At 34.2% G+C, this 18,025-nt stretch overlaps 1 protein-coding gene across 1 annotated transcript in view; it reads right to left on the bottom strand.

Moving 5' to 3' along the window:
• LOC138820589 (transmembrane protease serine 11F) overlaps window positions 1–15,046 on the bottom strand; it is a 56,402-nt gene extending 41,356 nt beyond the window's left edge. The window contains exon 1 of the mRNA XM_070012313.1: window positions 14,959–15,046. Coding sequence (XP_069868414.1) covers window positions 14,959–14,969 — 11 coding nt within the window. The 5' untranslated portion in view covers window positions 14,970–15,046. The remainder of the gene's footprint in view (window positions 1–14,958) is intronic.
• Window positions 15,047–18,025: the final 2,979 nt, after the last annotated feature.

The following is an 18,025-nucleotide window of genomic DNA, read 5'->3' as shown; positions in this document are numbered from 1 at the left end:
TTCCATTTTTTCCTTCCTTCTTTTCCTTCCTTCCCATTTTTCTTTCTTTGCTTCTCTTCTAACATTTAGTCTTTTTTTTTAATTGTGAAAATACTGTACAGGGGGGTTACAATTACATGGGCAAGATAATGAGTACATTTCTTATCAAGCATTGTAGCCTCCTCCTTTGTTTCCCCTTCCCATCCCTTCCCATCATCCTCTCCCCCAATCCTCCGCGGCCCCCCCCCCCCCCCCCCCCCCGCCTCCGCACCAAAGTTGTAAAGTTCGTTTTCGACATAAGGACTTGTACATCTCATTGTTACAATGGGCCCACCTGTAACCCTATTTAAACGATTCTAACATTTGGTCTTAATCACTAATGAGTTACAGAGAAATCATTCTCACTACTGAAGGTACATAAATAGGGACTATCTTGATGGCCTAGTTCTAAATATTATTCATGCATGTAATTATATTTTCAATTATTTTTAATTCAAGATATTATATCTTCTAATAATTCAAACTTAATAACATTTTATTATGTCATTAAACTTTTGGGTCTCTTTTTTGCCATAAATGGCTCTAACTCTTCTTTTCAGTTGTACTTATATTATATAATTATATAAATAATGACATGTATTTGTTTACTTTTACACCAGAATAATGGTCAGAATGAAATAATTGCTTGATGAGTAAATAAACAGCTTTTAACAGTTCCTTTTCTATAAATCATCTTTTACTGTTGTTTTAATATTTTACAGTATACCTGCTTATCAGTGGAATTATTTGTTTGTGCCAAAGTTATGTTCAGCTGTTTCTGATTACTTTTCAAATGTATACCCTACACACCAGACCCTTAGTTGAAATACTCTAAATTTCTTAAGAGAAGAAACTGTTCAAAACAGTGAATCAGCAACAAAGGCAAGTCGATCTCTTTCTAAATTCACCGAACAGAATTTTTAAAACTATAATAATGAACAGTTTATGGAATATTTGTCTCACAACCTTTTATTAACACTCAAACCACCCCTAAAGACAAATACAATAGCTATGAGACCTAGCAAATATTGAAATATTTTTTAAATGTAGAATAAATGGTGGAGCGGTCTAGGAAGGAAGCTATTGCATCAATTTGTCTTTATTAAAGTGTCTTCCCTAACATGTTACTAGTTTGAGGTTCACTTTATAAACCCATTCGTAGGCACAAATTAGTCACAGTAATATTTAACACTGTGTCCTACAGTCTCTTAAATGGGTACTTTGTTAGTTTCTTTTTTGCTATGCTGATATTTCAATATTAAAATCAGAATTTGGGCCATGCAGAGATTTCTCATACTGAAAAGAAATTAGTGTATTTGAGGAATAAGTATTTAACAAAATACACACATATTTCAGTACATTTACGTTTCTAAAAGAAAATACAAAAAAAACTGGTGGGTTTTTAAACAACAGAAATTCATTCCTCACAGTTTTGGGAACTGGGAGATTGAGATCAAGATTCTGGCAGATTTGTGTCTGCTGAGTCAAATTTGGAACTCTAATACAGATGTGTCTCCTCACATGGCAGGAAGCATACTAAAATTCTGTTGGCTTCTTTTATAATTCAATTAACACATTTATGATAATGCTATAAGCTAATCACTTCTAATAAATCAAACTCAATACTGTCACCTTGAAGGTTACAATTTTAACACATGAGTTTTATGACGGTATTTACACCATTGAATGGACCAATAAAAATTGAGTTCTAAATGCTAACTCAATGTTCCATTAGCATTTCTTCATCATTCTTATTTTTATACGAAGCAAATAGCCACTTGCTGTATGCTTTAGGTCTAAGAAACTTTAGGTCTTGACCTAATAGATCTTCAGGTCTAAGATACATTAGTGAACATGACATAAACTTCCACTCTTATGGGGAAGGATTAAATGGAGTTAGACAGTTAGAAATTTAATGTAATATAAATAGAAGGACAAATAATGATAATCCAAAAGGAAAAAATAATAAACCAACAAATAAACAAAGTCTCACAGAGAAGTTGACATTTGAGCAAGACCGTAAGGAAGTGAGTGAGTGAGACAAGCAGAAGGCAGGGAAAGGTTTCTGAGCAGGGGCAATACCATGAGCAAGGGAAGGAAGCAGACGTGTGATTAGTACTTACATAGAAGGTGTGTACAGAAAGGACAACTTCATTATTTTTAATTGCTCTGGAAAGTTATAGATTTTATTAAGCAAAATTACTAACAACACAGTATGTGATATATTAATAGAGCATGGGATTTATAACATGATTGAAAGTAAGATGTATGCCAAAAATAGGCCAAGGCATGAGAGGGGCTGGTAGTATGTAGCCTAATATGATGTAAAGTAATATATCATTAGGTTATATACATACAGTAACTTAAAGTATACATTATAAATCATAGAGAGGAGTTAATAATTTTTAAAGTTATAGCTAAAATTCCCATGATGGAAAAATTGAAACAATCAACCCAAAAAGAATCAACTTAAAAAGGTATGGAAAAGTTAAAAGGTGGAGGAAATCAATGAAACTAATATAAAGCACTTAGACAAAAAAGTTTAGATTTAAGTCCAACCATAGAGTAACCACACTAAACATAACTTGTCATAAAATCCCAATTAAAGAATACAATTATACGAAGACTTCACCAACAACTTTAAAAACAAAAACATAAGAATAAAAGAATAAAAATGATAAAAAAGGGGTAAAATAAAATATGTAAACTAATCAAAAGAAAACTCCAGTGGCTATGTATGTTAATACTACTATCAACTTAAAAATCTAGATTTCTATCAAGAACTAAGGGAAGACAATACATACTATTAAAGAGGGAAATTCAACAAGAATGATAGAATAACCTTTAGTGAGTGTACAACTGATAACATAATTTCACTTGAAGCAGAAAGAAGTATGGTGAAGAAAAAAATGGCAAATCCACATGTATAGTTTGAGATATCAACACATTTCTCTCAGTAGTTGGTCAAGTAAGTAGACAAATCAATAAGGAACTAGAAGGCCTCAGCAAATTACCAATCAGCTTGCTGTACCTGCAATTTGTAGAAAGAATGCCCCACCCAGCAACAGCAAGAACCACATTCCCTTCTGCTCCATATGCAATGCTCATCCATAAAGAGCACAATCGCTCCAACAAACACATCCTTTTAAATAGGAAACCACATGGTTGAGTTGTGGTGGCTTCAACTAAGCATGTTACAAAATATGACTTTTTTAAAGCTTCATACTGTATTATCTCATTGATATCATATTGTGAAAGACAAACTGTAGAGAAAAATAAAAAATGAACATAAGAAACTAAATTCACACCTTGAGTGTGGTGGCATTTGTACAGTTGTATGCATTTGTTAAAACTCAGAACTGGGTGACTAAAAGAGCAAACCTAAGAAAGGAAAATTGGGAAGAAAGAAAATACAATGAACATAAGGCAAAGTAAGCCATAATTCTGGTGTCTGTACCCTTCAGAACTGCTAGGAGACACAAAGGAAGCTCAAAGAAAGTATATTTAAATGGCCAGGTAGGCCCTATAGTTACTACATGAGCACATAGTAGAAATATTACCCTCTGTTCTGGAAAGATTAACACTGAGTGGTGTCATTGCCAAAAACTTGTTTAATAAATTAAAAACTTTTAAGAGAGTAAAATTGAGACAGACTTTAGGATTTTTGAAAATATAAACTAGATTTCTAAAACTCATTCCAAGAGATTGCCCTTAAGCAATTTAATAGCACATTGAAAGATGTGAGTGTCTTTGAAAGGCAGGTTAATTTTATCCTGATTTAACAAAGTGAAAATCAATATAATATCAGCTGAATGAAGAATAAAATAAATTTATATCTCTTGTGTTTGAACATAACAGCATGATAATAGGAAAAAGAAGCACAAAATAAATGAAGAAAAAACTTTTTTTTTTTTGGTCAGTCGTGGAGCCTCAACTCTGGGTCTAAGTGCTGTCCTTCAGCTCTTCAGCTCAAGTACCATTTCCAGCTTTTCTGCTTATGTGGTGCTGAGGAATTGAACCAGGGCCTCATGCATGCAAGGTAAGCACTCTACCACTGCGCCACCTTCTCAGCCCGAAAAAAAAACTAATTATTAATAAAAATAAAAGATAAACAATATATTAATAGAAAAACACTTGAAAATTTTCAATATCCATTTAGGTTCAAAGAAAAGCCTCAACCCAGGTGCTGGTGGCTCACACCTCTAATCCTAGGTACTCAGGAGGCTGAGAACTGAGAATCACAGTTCCAAGCCAGCCCTGGCAGGTAAGTCTGTGACTCTCATTTCCAATAAAATACTCAGAAAAATCCAGAAATGATGCTGTGCCTAAAGTGGTAGAGTGCTAGCTTTGTGCACAAAGATGTTCAGGGATATCACCCAGTCCCTAAATTCAAGCCCGAGCCCCAGAAACAACAACAACAACAATAACAAAGTTTCTAGATGACTTGGTCTTATATATGTAAAGTTACTAAGATCTGAGGATTGAGATTCAAAGCCAGCAGGAGCAGGAAAGTCGATGAGAATCTTCTAATTAACCATCAAAAAGCCACAAGTGGAGCTGTGGCTCAAGGGGTAGAATACTGGCCTTTAGCACCAAAGCTCAGGGCCAATGCCCAGGCACTAAGTTCAAATCCTAGACTAGCTTTTCAATCACTGTTTTAATTCTGTTTTTGTCTCCTGAGATACTCTGAAAAATAAGTCATCAACTATTAGCCATACGCCCTTCTAAAAGCATTTGCATGATGAAAAAACAACTAAATACATCAATATGTATTTTTAAATCCACTGCAGTTGTTCTCAGTAAGCAGCAAGTGTTATTTATTATTTTTTAGCCTCTTGCAAAGCGTCTGGTATAAAGGTTTGTACTTGGGTCCTGTTTTGAAATCCAGTTCAGAGGGAGGAGCTATGATTAAGATATTAATGTCCTAGATTAAAGAAGAACAACAGTGTTCTCACTTACACCTCACATAATCTGCATATTAAATAAACAAAATTAACATGTCCCAGAATCTCTCAGTCACATTCTGATAGGCCAAGTATAAGAAATAATGAGTGGGTTAAAGAGAATGTGCCATACAACTAAGTTTAAGAGCTTGTCATTCTTGTAATTTTCCCTTCAAAGGCCAAGTTGCCTTATCAGTGACTAACTAAAAAGAGATTTCATCAGATTTGAATTTTTTTCTAAAAATAATTTTATTTTTAAGGATCAGAGTATACATTAAAGCAGCTTATCCATATTTATTTTCTATAATCAGATACTAGCTGATAGTTTAAAAATTATATACCATTTAATTGTAAAATAAGAATCAAAGAGTTAAATTTTAGGCAGTGTAAGCGTTTAAACTCACTACCTCATGCTTGCTTGGTTGGCACTTTGTCACTGGAGCCACATAGCTAGCCCTGCTTTTGCTTTTGATTTTGGAGTTAGAGTCTGTCAAACTTTTCTTCCAAGACTGACTTTGAACTGTGATCCTCCAGATATCAGCTTCACGAGTAGTAAGGATTATAAGCAACAGCCACTGGTGCCTAGCTTAACCTCCTCTCTGCTTTTAAAGAAAACTTACAAACTGTATAGTTTGTCTAGAGTTTAAGCAATGCAAGTACTTGATTTTTGCCTGTATAAGAAAACTTATGAACAAGACGTTATGTTGAAAAACAAACTTTACAACTTGGGCAAGAGGTGTGGGGGGAGATGGGAGGGCACGGATGGAAAGGGGAAAAAAAGGAGGAGGCAACAATGCTTGATAAAAAATGTACTCATTAGTTTGCCCATGTAATTGTAACCCCTCTGTAAGGTATTTTCACAATAAAAAAACTTATTAATAATAAAAAAAGAAAACCTATGATTCCCTGTATTATATTATTCCCTGTATTTTGTATTCTGACAAAACTTATTTTTATTTCTGTAAAAACAATAGACATTTGCTTAACATCCATCAGTCAACTTGTTATTATATTTGGCTACAAATAAAAGCCACTGAAGAAATTATACCTTGAAAACCAAGCATCATTTCAAACCTATGAACAAGATATAGTCATTTAATTAAATATACTGTGTGACTTTAGAACTAGTTTTTTATGTTTTCCCAGTGATGGTAAACAGTTAAACATTATAAATACAACATTAGTTTCCTCAACATTAGCATATGAATCAAAGAAAAATACAATTCAATAGATTCCATTCTAAATAATGTTCATCAATTATTCTAATGCACAGATAACACAATTCAAGCAGTTAAACCAGTTCCACTGTATCTAAAATAACTCCTACTACGTGCCTATGTACTTTGTTTATAACTTGTTAAGTCAATTCCAGAAAGACAATCATAAAAATAGGATATTTATTCTTATTAGTTTAGAGATAATAGACATCTTAATGAGGCTTCAATTCTTAGTTCATTTTTAAAGCACATTTTTAATGAGTGTAGGAATGTAGTAAGATAGTTAGGATTGAGCTCTAACTCAGCCTATTTGTGTTGGATAGTAAAATAAGAATACAATGATTATTCTTTGCTACCTTCCTAAATAATGAACTACAACCCACTTCTCTGAATGTCCAATGAATGGAGAGCCTAAGAAAGGGAGGAGCAATAAATCTCTATGCTGTAAAGAGTTACACATGTAACTAAATACCCAACTCAAATCTGTAAATTCATGAAAGGAGAGAACAGCTTATCAGCCTTATCCTTCATGTTGCTACAGTTTAGTTACAAATTTAATGTTCTTTGAAAAGTTGCCTGTTAGCACAAAGATGACAAATGACCAGTTAAATAAGTTAAAACAGGAATGAGTTACGGTTTTGTCAATTCAGATGAAGTAGTACTGAAAACATTCTTGCAGCTCTGATGGAGCAAAGGAATGAAGAGTACAGGAACCATCCTAAGCAAGAATAATGGGGTCTCAAAAGAATTAATCATGAAAGGAAAGTCTGTTCTTTCTGCTACAGAGAACATATTTCCTCCTCTAAAGAAGGCATAATTCTAGCTAGGCTCTGGTGGCTCCTACCTATGATCTTAGCTACTCAGGAGGCTGAGATCTGAGGATCACAGCTTGAAGCCAGCCTGGGCAGAAAAGTTTGTGAGACTCTTGTCTCCAGTTAATAACAGAAAAAGCTGAAAGTGGCTCTGTGGCTTAAATGGTAGAGCACTAACCTTGAGCGGGGAAAAAAGTTTAGGGACAGCACCCAGGCCCAAGTGCCAAGACTGGTAAAAAACAAACAAACAAACAAACAAAAAAGGACATGATTCTTCTTATTCTGTAGAAAGGCGAAGATATTTGTCCTACTCATTTTATCTGCTAATATCCCAAATACTCAGTTACGAAAACCCATTAGTTAATATTGATATGATAGTTGATATGATAGTTAAGCTATGAAATTTATATATATATATTATATATATATATATTTTATATATATATATATATATATAATCCTCTATGTAGCAGAAATGGTTGGCCAGTACCATTGTAAAGAAGGGAAGACTGAGATGAGAAATGAAGGTATAATCATCAGGAAGTAGTCACAAAGGGGTAAGATGAGTGTGGAAGAATGAATAAGGAAAGAGAGGGCAAGGTGTACAGTAGAGTCATAATGGGACAGGAAATGCCTCCAAGATGTAATAGAGAGTAGAGTTGAGCTGATATTACTGATGTTAGTTTCGAGGCGGTAGCTACACTGATACGTCAAACTCCAACCTGTTCAGGTTTATGCTTGTGGCTTAAATGAGGGTGAAAGATGGGAGCAAGATAAATGACCTGATTTTTAATCTATTTTTAAAAACCTTTATCAAGATGAAGCTAGAGGTTTTTTTACTTTGCATTGTTTCTCTGATGGTTTGGTATAGACATATTTTAGGTCTTTCTGCCTGTTCAGATTTACTTGGCTGATGATTAAAGAAAGAAAGAAAGAAAACAGTCCAGAGCATTTATCCGAAAGATAACAAACTAGGACACAGCAAAGCCACTAGCACAATCATATTCATTGCAGCACTACTCACCACAGCCAAGGTATGGAATCAGCCCAGATTCCCCTCAATGAATTAATGGATCAAGAAAATTGTGTGTGTGTGTGTGTGTGTGTGTGTGTGTGTGTGTGTGTGTGTGTGTGTGTGTATAAATACCCACACAATGGAATTTTACTCAGCCTTTAGAAATAAATCGATAGTGTACCATTTGTAAAGAAATGGGAAGACTTGGAAAAATTATATCAAGTGAAGTCAAGCCCAAAGAGGCAAAAGTTACATGACTTCCCTTACATATGGAAGGTAGATTTAGCTTAGAAACTTACAAGTAAATATGTTGAGTGGTATGCTAGTGTACACAGATGTACTAACTGAAATATGAAAGATCCAGGAGAGAACTCAAATAGTGTAATTCCTTAGAAAGGCAAAGTAAAAGTTCAACAAAATAAACTCCAGGAAATGGGTTCAAGGGAGAGGTTAAGGGGAGAGGGGTAGACAAATGAAGAGGAGAAGAGGAAGAGAATGGAATGCAGTCCAGAAGTCAATGTACAGCCTACAAAATTAAGAAAAGTGAGGGAAAGTGTGAGTTGGAAGGGAGAATAAGAATGTTGAAAGGGATTAAATCAAGATGCAGTGTATTCATGAACTACTTAAAGAAAAAAATAGGATGAGAAAAAAGCAGCCCATTGTGAGTGGGAGTTACAAGTTAATGTAGTTGTTTGACATCGTATAGCAAAATATTAGCTGGATTTCCCCCCTTTTTTTCTTTTTATTCTTTCCTTCTTTGTTCCTTCCTTCCCTTTCCTTCCCCTCCCTTCCTTTCTTTCTCCTCCCTCCCTTCCTCCCTCCTTTCCTTCCTTCCCTCTTTCCTTCTTTCCTTCCTTCCCTCCCTCCTTCCTTCCTTCCTTCCTTCCCTCCTTCCTTCCTTTCTTCCTTCCTTCCTTCCTTTCTTCCTTCCTTCTTTCCTTCCTTCCTTCCTTCCTTCCTTCCTTCCTTCCTTTCTTTCTCTCTCTTTCTCTTTCTCTCTCTCTTTCCCTCTTTCTTTCTTTCTTTCTCTCTTTCTTTTCTTTCTTTACTTCCTTCCCTTCCTTCCTTCCTTCCTTCCTTCCTTCCTTCCTTCCTTCCTTCCTTTCTTTCTTTCTTTCTTTCTTTCTTTCTTTTCTTTCTTTCTTTCTTTCTTTCTTTCTTTCTTTCTTTCTTTCTTTCTTTCTTTCTTTCTTTCTTTCTTTCTTTCTTTCTTTCTTTCTTTCTTTCTTTCTTTCTTTCTTCTTTCCCCTGGTGCTTGAACTCAGGGCCTGTGCTCTTTTCCTAAATGCAAGGCTAGCTCTCTACCACTTGATACACAGCTCCACTTCCAGATTTCTGGTGGTTTATTGGATATAAGTCTCTCACAACTTTTCCTGCCTGGGCTGACTTTGAACCGCAATCATCAGATCTCAGCCTCCTACATAGCTAGGATTACAGGCATGAGCCACAGGCACCTAGCACTCTTTTTTCTTTACAATAGAACCTATACAACCTATACAACCTACACTTTGTTCTTCACTGGATTTCCCCCACTATTTTCAAGAGTTAGGTTGAAATTGTCTCTTCAAGTTTAAATTACATTCTAATAGTTATATCATTTTAACTTGGTTTATGCATTTATTCATTTAAAGCTATAGTTTAAGTTTTATTTTTGCAAGATACTTAAAATGTGAGCTATAACTCTTCATTCAGACATAATGTCATATATATATATATATATATATATATATATAATTAGATGCCTCAAAGTAGCTTGTTCTCAAATTTTGACCAGTAATAAGCAGTTAATTAAATATTTTAACTATGCAAAAGACACAAAGGCAATAGATTTGTGTTTGTGTGTATAGGTACTGGGACTTTAACTCAGGACTTGATGTTCATATTTGGTTTTTACACTCATGGCTGGCTCTCTACCACATGAGGCACACCTCTAACTACCAGCTCTTCGTTAATAAACTGGGTTTGTCTGCCTGAGGTTGGGTCTGAACTTCAGTTCTCAGATCACAGCCTCCTGAATAGCTAGAATTACAGATGTGAGCCACTGGCCCCCAGCAATACAACTTAAATTCATTTTAATTTATTTTAAATTTTGGTAACTACACAGAATTTTTAAGTCAAAATTTTATTATGTGACTATTGGAAGGAAATACAATATACAGAATCTAAAACAAGAAATATGAAATCTCTGATTTGTCTTTGAATTGATTTTGAACTTGGGTTTTGAACGCATTTTGAAATGCTAAGCGTTCACAATGCCTATAAATAATAACGCTGTATAGTAATTATGACTTAATAAAAACATTCTTGTTATTTATTCCAAAATATGCATCTACTACCTTAGCACATCAAACTTTGCAGTACTCCCAAGTTATAATATCCTCTTTATTTTTGTTCTCTTCGTGATATTGAGGTTTGAACTCAGGGCTTCACTTGCTTAGCAGGTGTTCTACCACTTGAGCCACTTTGCCAGCCACAGTATCCTTTTTGAAGATGGCTGCTAATAATTATATCAAGTAACAGAGACTTATCTTCCCTGTGAACACTGGTATCAATATTACTTTCCTACACTTGTCTTTAAGCATAGCGGCAAACAATATCAGTATTTAATGTTTTCAAAATGCATTTTACAACTTCAGCAATTGTTTACTTGCTAATAAAAATAAGTAAATGGAATATTAACATATAAAGGGAAAAATCTCTTTTTTTAAAGCTAGGTGGTTAAATGGTTGAGTTGGAATGTGGGGAAAGTATACAACCTTTACATTATTTTCATTATGCTTATAATTTACTTCTACTAACTGCTTATTAGATCTTCTTTAGATTAGAAACACAATAATAGTGACTTTTTATTGTATGTACTTATGTGGTCTCTTACATGCATGGGATATGCATATGTAATATATATTTACTTATACATACAGAACCAACCTGCATGTATAATGTATGCAGATTTACACATGCCTACATGTGATACTAATGTGATACTAATACACTGTAAGCTAGTGTCACAAGTATTTTATTGAGTTGATGAATGAAATTTAAAATCTGGTCCATTTATCTGATGTTTTCTTCTCTCTAGTAATAGATCTTCATCATCACAACATAAACTTACTTGGAATAAATTTACCATTTAGATACTATCAGTCAAATATTCATGGCATTGTTAATAGATATGTAATGAGGACTAAAGTTTAATTTTTCATTTACTCCTAACCTTTCCTCTTTTCAATATTGTTCTTTGGCATTAGTGGTATATAGTCATACATACAAATGTTGAGAATCCAGAGTGAGCAGGCAATATGTCTTTGGAAATACAGAGAGCTTTATATTTAACTGGAAACCCAAAACTGAAAACAAATAACTAAGAACAAATAACTGAAAACAAATAAGTACCAATAGATGTATTTATGAGTGATATGCAAGTTTGAAGGAGATGGCTGTGCTTTAAGAATGATTAAGATATCAATGAAGGAAAAACATGTCATAGCAAGTTTGTTTGTAAGGAAGACAGTGGGTGCCAAATGTGAGAAAGAATGTTCTTGTAGACTGAGAAAACTCCATGTATATAGGTGGTCTCCTTGAATTTTCCTTCACCTAGATCTGCCACTGAAACCTGATGTCAATAGAACCTCCAAAGTTGTAAATCCCTGTAAAAGGTTTAAAGGGCACATTTCATCTTTTATTCAAGTAAAATTTTACCCAAGCCCAGAAGAAAGTTTAGATATTTTAATCCTGATACAAAAGCTTCTTCATAGACTGTTTCACTGGAAAATTTCCAATATCTACTTGCAACTGTTTTAGATCTCATGACTATTCAGAGACTATATTATCTCAACTCAGAACATATCCTTTTTTTTATCAGCTAGCTTTTTATTGTTTTTAAAGATTAATATTGTTACATATTCAGAGAAGTTTTAGGAGATTAGAGAGTACTTCAGAGTGCCTCATTTGTACTTCTTTTTACTGAAAAATATTACTAATATACACTCTCTTTATCATTTTAGTGGTTCTTTTATGCCTTCTAGAGTTAATATTTTCCATAACTACTAGCTATTGACTCTGTGAAATCACAGAATATAAGAATTCAAAAGCACTTTAGGATTATCTAATATAATGTTCTTTAAAAATATTTTTGACCATGACCCAGTAAGAAATGTTCTACATCTCCACAGGAAACACAAAGACTCACATATCTGAAGCTTTCCCACAATATAATGCTTATAGTTTCTACTTAAGCTATAATAAGAGATCACAAAAAATGTTATCATTATTATCCAAATACAATAAAGAAACTTTCAAAATTAGTCAAGTAAACCAATAAACTACAGATAGCTTTGTGCTTATTTACTAAGATTATTTTAAGAACCACACCAATAATAACTCTCACCCCATTTATTTTACTGTAAACTCTCCCTGTTCTTTATAGACAAAAGTGAAGTCTTGAGAGGTAAGTAAGTTTTCCTGACAATTGTGTGCAAAGCTGGATCTAGAACACATCTAAACATTATGTCAGTTCCTTTTCCGTTTCTCCAAAATAAAAAAGACAGGACTTAATCCTAAGAAATTACAAGCATATTTAACTCTTTCTATATCTCTAGAGCAAAATACCTTTAGTAATATAATCAATGCACCTATTACTTAAACTTCTTATTTTATCTTTATAAACAATCCATATTATTGCAGATTATCTGTGATAAAAGCAGTATTGCCTCAGGAGACTGAGATCTGAGGGTTGGAAGCCAGCCTAGGGAGAAAGACCCTGTGAGACTCTTATCTCCAATTAACCATCAGAAAACCAGAAATAGTGCTGTGGCTCTAAGTGATAGAGCATTAGTTTTGAGCAAAAGAGCTGAGGGACAGTGTCCAGGCCCTGAGTTCAAGGCTCACAACTGACAAAAAAAAGATCCACAATTTTGCTTTGATACTCAGTTCAAAAGATTTAAAATTCTACCAAATGCCAGTGGCTCACTCTTATAATCCTAGCTACTCAGGAGGATGAGATCTAAGGAACTTATGTTTAAAACCAGTCTGGGCAGGAAAGCCCATGAAACTCTTATCTCCAATTAACCACCAGAAAGTGGAAGTGGAGCTGTCGCTCAAGTAGTAGAATTTTAGCCTTGAGCACAAAAGGCACAGGGACAGTGCCGTGGCCCTGAGTTCAAGCTCTAGGACCAGCCCTACAGGAAAATTTAAATTAAAAAGAAGATTTGAATTGAAACCTCTTGTAACTTTGAATTCAAAGTTTCACATGTCTAGAACACCACTTTCAGAGTGGAAAGAAATAATGATGAAGCCGTAGTATGATAGCTGCAGGGAAGAATTCAAATGCTGTAACTCCTTAGAAAAACTAACTTCACAGTACAACAAAATGAATATTAGGAAGCTGGTGCTGGAGATGTGAGGGAGGGTGAAAAGGAAGAGAGAAAAGGGGTGGGAGATGAAGTCATAATATCCAATGCAATCCTATGAAACTAGGAAAATGGAAGGGAAGGATTGGGTTGAGAGGAATGGGGGAGAATGATGAAAGGAGTGATATGGGTCAAGATGCATTATACTTATAAACTGACATGTTGAATGGTAACTGCTTAAAGATAATAAAAATATTAAATATTACATATTATATATACTACATTTTTATATATTATATTATTACAAAGGCATATATATATATATAGAGAGAGAGAGAGAGAGAGACAGAGAGAGAGAGAGAGAGAGAGAGAGAGAAGATAGAGATGAGGCCTTAGATTAGGACAAGGAAAATTAGTATGATAGAAACCCACAGTACAGAATTCTTCAACAAATGGAGAACTTCAAAGGAACTTTGCTAACTATATCATATTTATGTTAATGCTTATCAATATAAAAGTAAGTTTTTTCTACACGATTTTATAGAGTTTTGTCTTATCTTGGTAAAAAAGAAGTATGTTTCTTGATTTAATTAAAAGCATAGACAATATGATATATCATGCCATCATTAAAGGGTCTGTGGGAGAAGCCTGATACATTGAATGGACACTTCCTCAGGCTCATGTGTTATTAGAAAGTAAAGTAGGGAGGGTAAAAACACTCATCATTGAAGATAGTGAGAGCCTGCAGGCTTAAAGTATTAAATTGAAGACAAACTCAAAACATTGTACAATTACAATGATCACAAAACTGTGATCAAGTCTGACACATCAGACAGTGGAGAACATGTAGAATATTTGTGTCCATTGACCAATTCAGAATTCTTTTGAGAAAGAAACAAGCATACACTAAGCAAAAGTTTGAATGGAATGATCCATCAAGTATCAATTATTCATTTCTGAGTCCATAAAACAATAGCTGGACTATTACCTACATACAATATTTGCATAAATTTATATATTTATCAGCTGACAGATTCTTTCAATACAATTATTACAAATATCACCAAAGTTTAAGATGATAATTATATATACATACAATTGTTTCATTTCTGTACATAAAATAATCATACTGCTGGCATACTTTCTTCCATTTAGAGTTAAACAAGAGTTTGAATAGACTATCCTTTTCAATTTATACTTCCTTGTCCATAGTTGCCACATATGATTTTTTAAAAAAACATACCATCTTACTGGCAATGGTATTGAATAGTCTAAAGACATAAATGACCTATGTTAAACACTGAAATGAAATATATTAAAGAAGTAAATTAAAGACTATTCCTTCAAGAATATATTTTTCTACATATTAAAACATAGCATTGCCTTTTACTTCTAACTCCATTATTTAGGGGGGAAAAGCATACTGGCTTCTTTTCTTTCACAAAATTATTATATCCACAATTAACAAAATAAAGCTTCAACACAAAATACATGAAAATATTATTTTTAAAAAGTAACCTCTACCAGCCTGGCATCTTCACGGCATGTCTCAGGAAACATAAACATCTGCCATTGACAAGTCACTGAGAAAAGCTGAGTACTTACGCATACATCATGGACCCAGGATTGGGGCAGCTTCTATTCAGTCACCATCTGATCTCTATCAGCCAGGTCAGGGCTGGGAGGCTGGAAAATAATGGCAGTCACTGACAACAAGGAAGGAAAACAAGTCTGACAGGCTTAATGACTGGGGATTGCTGTCTTGATAGAACCTGATAAGAATATGTTCAATTTTACGCCAGCCATTTCCACACAATGAAGTAATTGTCAATACCTGTGCAGAGAAGCACCGGGGAGCAAAGGGCTCACAAGGTGCAACTGCTGGCCATGACTCAGAAGGTCACACTTTTCCGGTTAGGGAGGTATGATCAGTATTAAGGTGTGGCCCAATTTGTTTGAAAGAACACAAAACATTAGAATGTCCTGGTGGCCCTTCTTATTTCTTCATTAGAAATATTTTCTCTTCCCTTGAGGGAATTATGCAGTGCGGTGGACTGAGTAAGTTCTGGGCTCACCAGCAAGGTAGCTGATTCTGTCACCTTGCTGCTATGACTAGAACTAAGAAGAGTAGCTAGATGAGACTCCCTTTCTCAGAAGCAAATGACAGGACTGAATTCGTGGTTTCTAACACATTTTAGCTTTAGAAGTAATAGATCAAACTGAACCAATTTACCCTAATAAAGGCGATGCATAAAATAAAATAAGTAGATAAATGGAGGAAAAACAAACAAAAACAGGCCCTTTCCTCACAGTGGTGCCTTTATATGCTTGCATATTTCTTTAGTTTGAATATATAATCCTCCAATAATGTTCATCCAGAACATCTTAATCTAAAATACTAGAAATATACTTAATTTGATCTTAATATTTTCTTTTTGGACCTGGGCACTGTCCCTGAGCTCTTCAGCTCAAGGCTAGTGCTCTACTACTTGAGCCACAGCACCACTTCCAGTTTTCTGGTGGTTTATTAGAGATAAGAGTCTCACAGACTTTCTTTCCCAGGCTGGCTTTGAACCTCGATCCTCAGATCTCAGCCTCCATAGTAGCTAGGCTTACACATGTGAGCCACCAGCACCAGCTTAAAGGAAGATATTCTTAGGAGAAGATCACATGGCTCAATAGCTATGTGTATACTGCCACATAAAATGATGCTTATTGAAATGAACTCCAAGAAATGGAAACAAAAGGTTTTTATTGTACTGTCTACAGTTCTTTCTTTTCTTTTCTTTTCTTTTCTTTCTTTCTTTCTTTCTTTCTTTCTTTCTTTCTTTCTTTCTTTCTTTCTTTCTTTCTTTCTTTCTTTCTTTCTTTCTCTTTTTTTCTTTTTGTCACAAAGTACTCTTTGTCTTGTACATAAGTTATCTGATTTGGGAAGGGGAAAGGGAATCACAGAAATGGTGGGATAAAGGGTGAACCAATTCAGAAGTCGTACTAGTCATTATGTTGGAAATGAACTTTATAACTTGAGGGTCAGAAGAGTTGGGAGGGGATAAAGTGGGAGAAAATGAGGGAGGAGGTAGCACTGTTCAAAAGAAATGTTCTCATTATCTGACTTATGTAACGGTAACCCCTCTGTACATCACATTTAAATTTAAATTTAAAAGATGAAAAAAGAAAAGAAACAGACTTGAGGATTTTAAAATCAGACAACATACTTCTCTTATATAATATTAACATTTTTATATTGAACCTAATTATAGAGAAAAACTTAGACGACAGAGTAATGTGTGCCTTAAGTATATTTAAATAGTTAAGGATTAGAATAGGTGTGATCTAATTTCAGTTAGTACATATTAATCATATAACAGAGGTTTCATTGTGATGTTTCCATATACATGTATTTTGATCATATTCATCTTTCTATTACTCTTTCTTATCACTTCTCTCTTTTTAAACAACTTTACAGATTTAATTATTTTTTCACATACACATATATCATACCTCTTTCATCTTCTCTTGATTTGGCTTGTTTTTTAAGGTTCAAAAATAGAAACTCAAATGTCTACCCCTGGAAGCTTTTCTGTTGGGATTTTGATACAAATTACTTTCTACTTAGTTTTTAAATCTTGTAGCTTTTGTTTCTCCCTCACTCCTTCTAGTGTCAATAAATATATATAAATAACTTATTTCATGCTTGTGTAAAATCTTGAGCATGGTAGGATGTCAGTCGGCAGTGAGATGCCTAGGTACAATCCTGGAACTCTCAATAACTACTTCTGTGAACATAGGGATCCTATTAACTTTCTTACATCTGTTTTTCCCTCTGTGAAAAAGGGACTGATAATGTTATACCAAGGACTTAAAACAGTGACCTTTAGCTTTGCTTTCTCTCAACTCCCATTCTTTTTTTAGAATTAGCACCATATTATAAATTATTTTCATCAGCTAGGTGCCCAGTATCTGAGCTGTGATACTAGAAAGTATGCCTATTGCTGGTCGCTGCTGTCTGCTACTCCTTTTACTGATGCTGACATGCAAGGATTACAATAGCTGCCACATGCTAAAGCTTACAGGATAATAAGCCCCAGCATGAGTGCCTAGCACTGTAATTTTCTGGTTTCTAAAGCCTGGAGCAATAGGATTATAAAGAATAAAAATAAGGGAATTCCACACAGAAGACTACAGAAACATATTTCATAATTTCTGAAAGATAAAAAATATAGTGACATATAATCATATGTATATACAAATGATACTTATATGATATATATGATAAACATGGATTCATATTTTTAATTTGTTGATTATTATTTCGTTATATTGGTATAGTAATTATTCCAAAATATATTATCTAAAATAGTCAAATCACTTTGTCAGCTTTAGAAATTTCTTTCTTTTTTTTTTTTTAAGCATGGAAGAAAACTCGTTTATTAACAGAGAGCAGCCCTTTTTAAAGCCAAAAAGGGTGGGTGGCATGGCAGGGGAGGAAGAGGAACCAATCACTGTCAACGTCACACCCTATCATGCACCTAAGAAATTTCCTGTGACAAACTTCTCTGAAGAGGAAATAAAGTGGCCAATAGACACATGAAGAAATGCTCAACTTATCTAGCCATAAAAGAAATGCAAATCAAAACAACATTGAGATTCTACCTAACACCAGTTAGAATGA

The sequence above is a fragment of the Dipodomys merriami genome, unplaced genomic scaffold (assembly GCF_024711535.1).
Source record: "Dipodomys merriami isolate MVZ:Mamm:240054 unplaced genomic scaffold, mDipMer1.0.p SCAF_9, whole genome shotgun sequence".
Classification (NCBI taxonomy): Eukaryota; Metazoa; Chordata; class Mammalia; order Rodentia; family Heteromyidae; genus Dipodomys; species Dipodomys merriami.
Note: the sequence above shows the minus strand (reverse complement) of the source record. Positions and strands in the feature narration are given on the sequence as shown.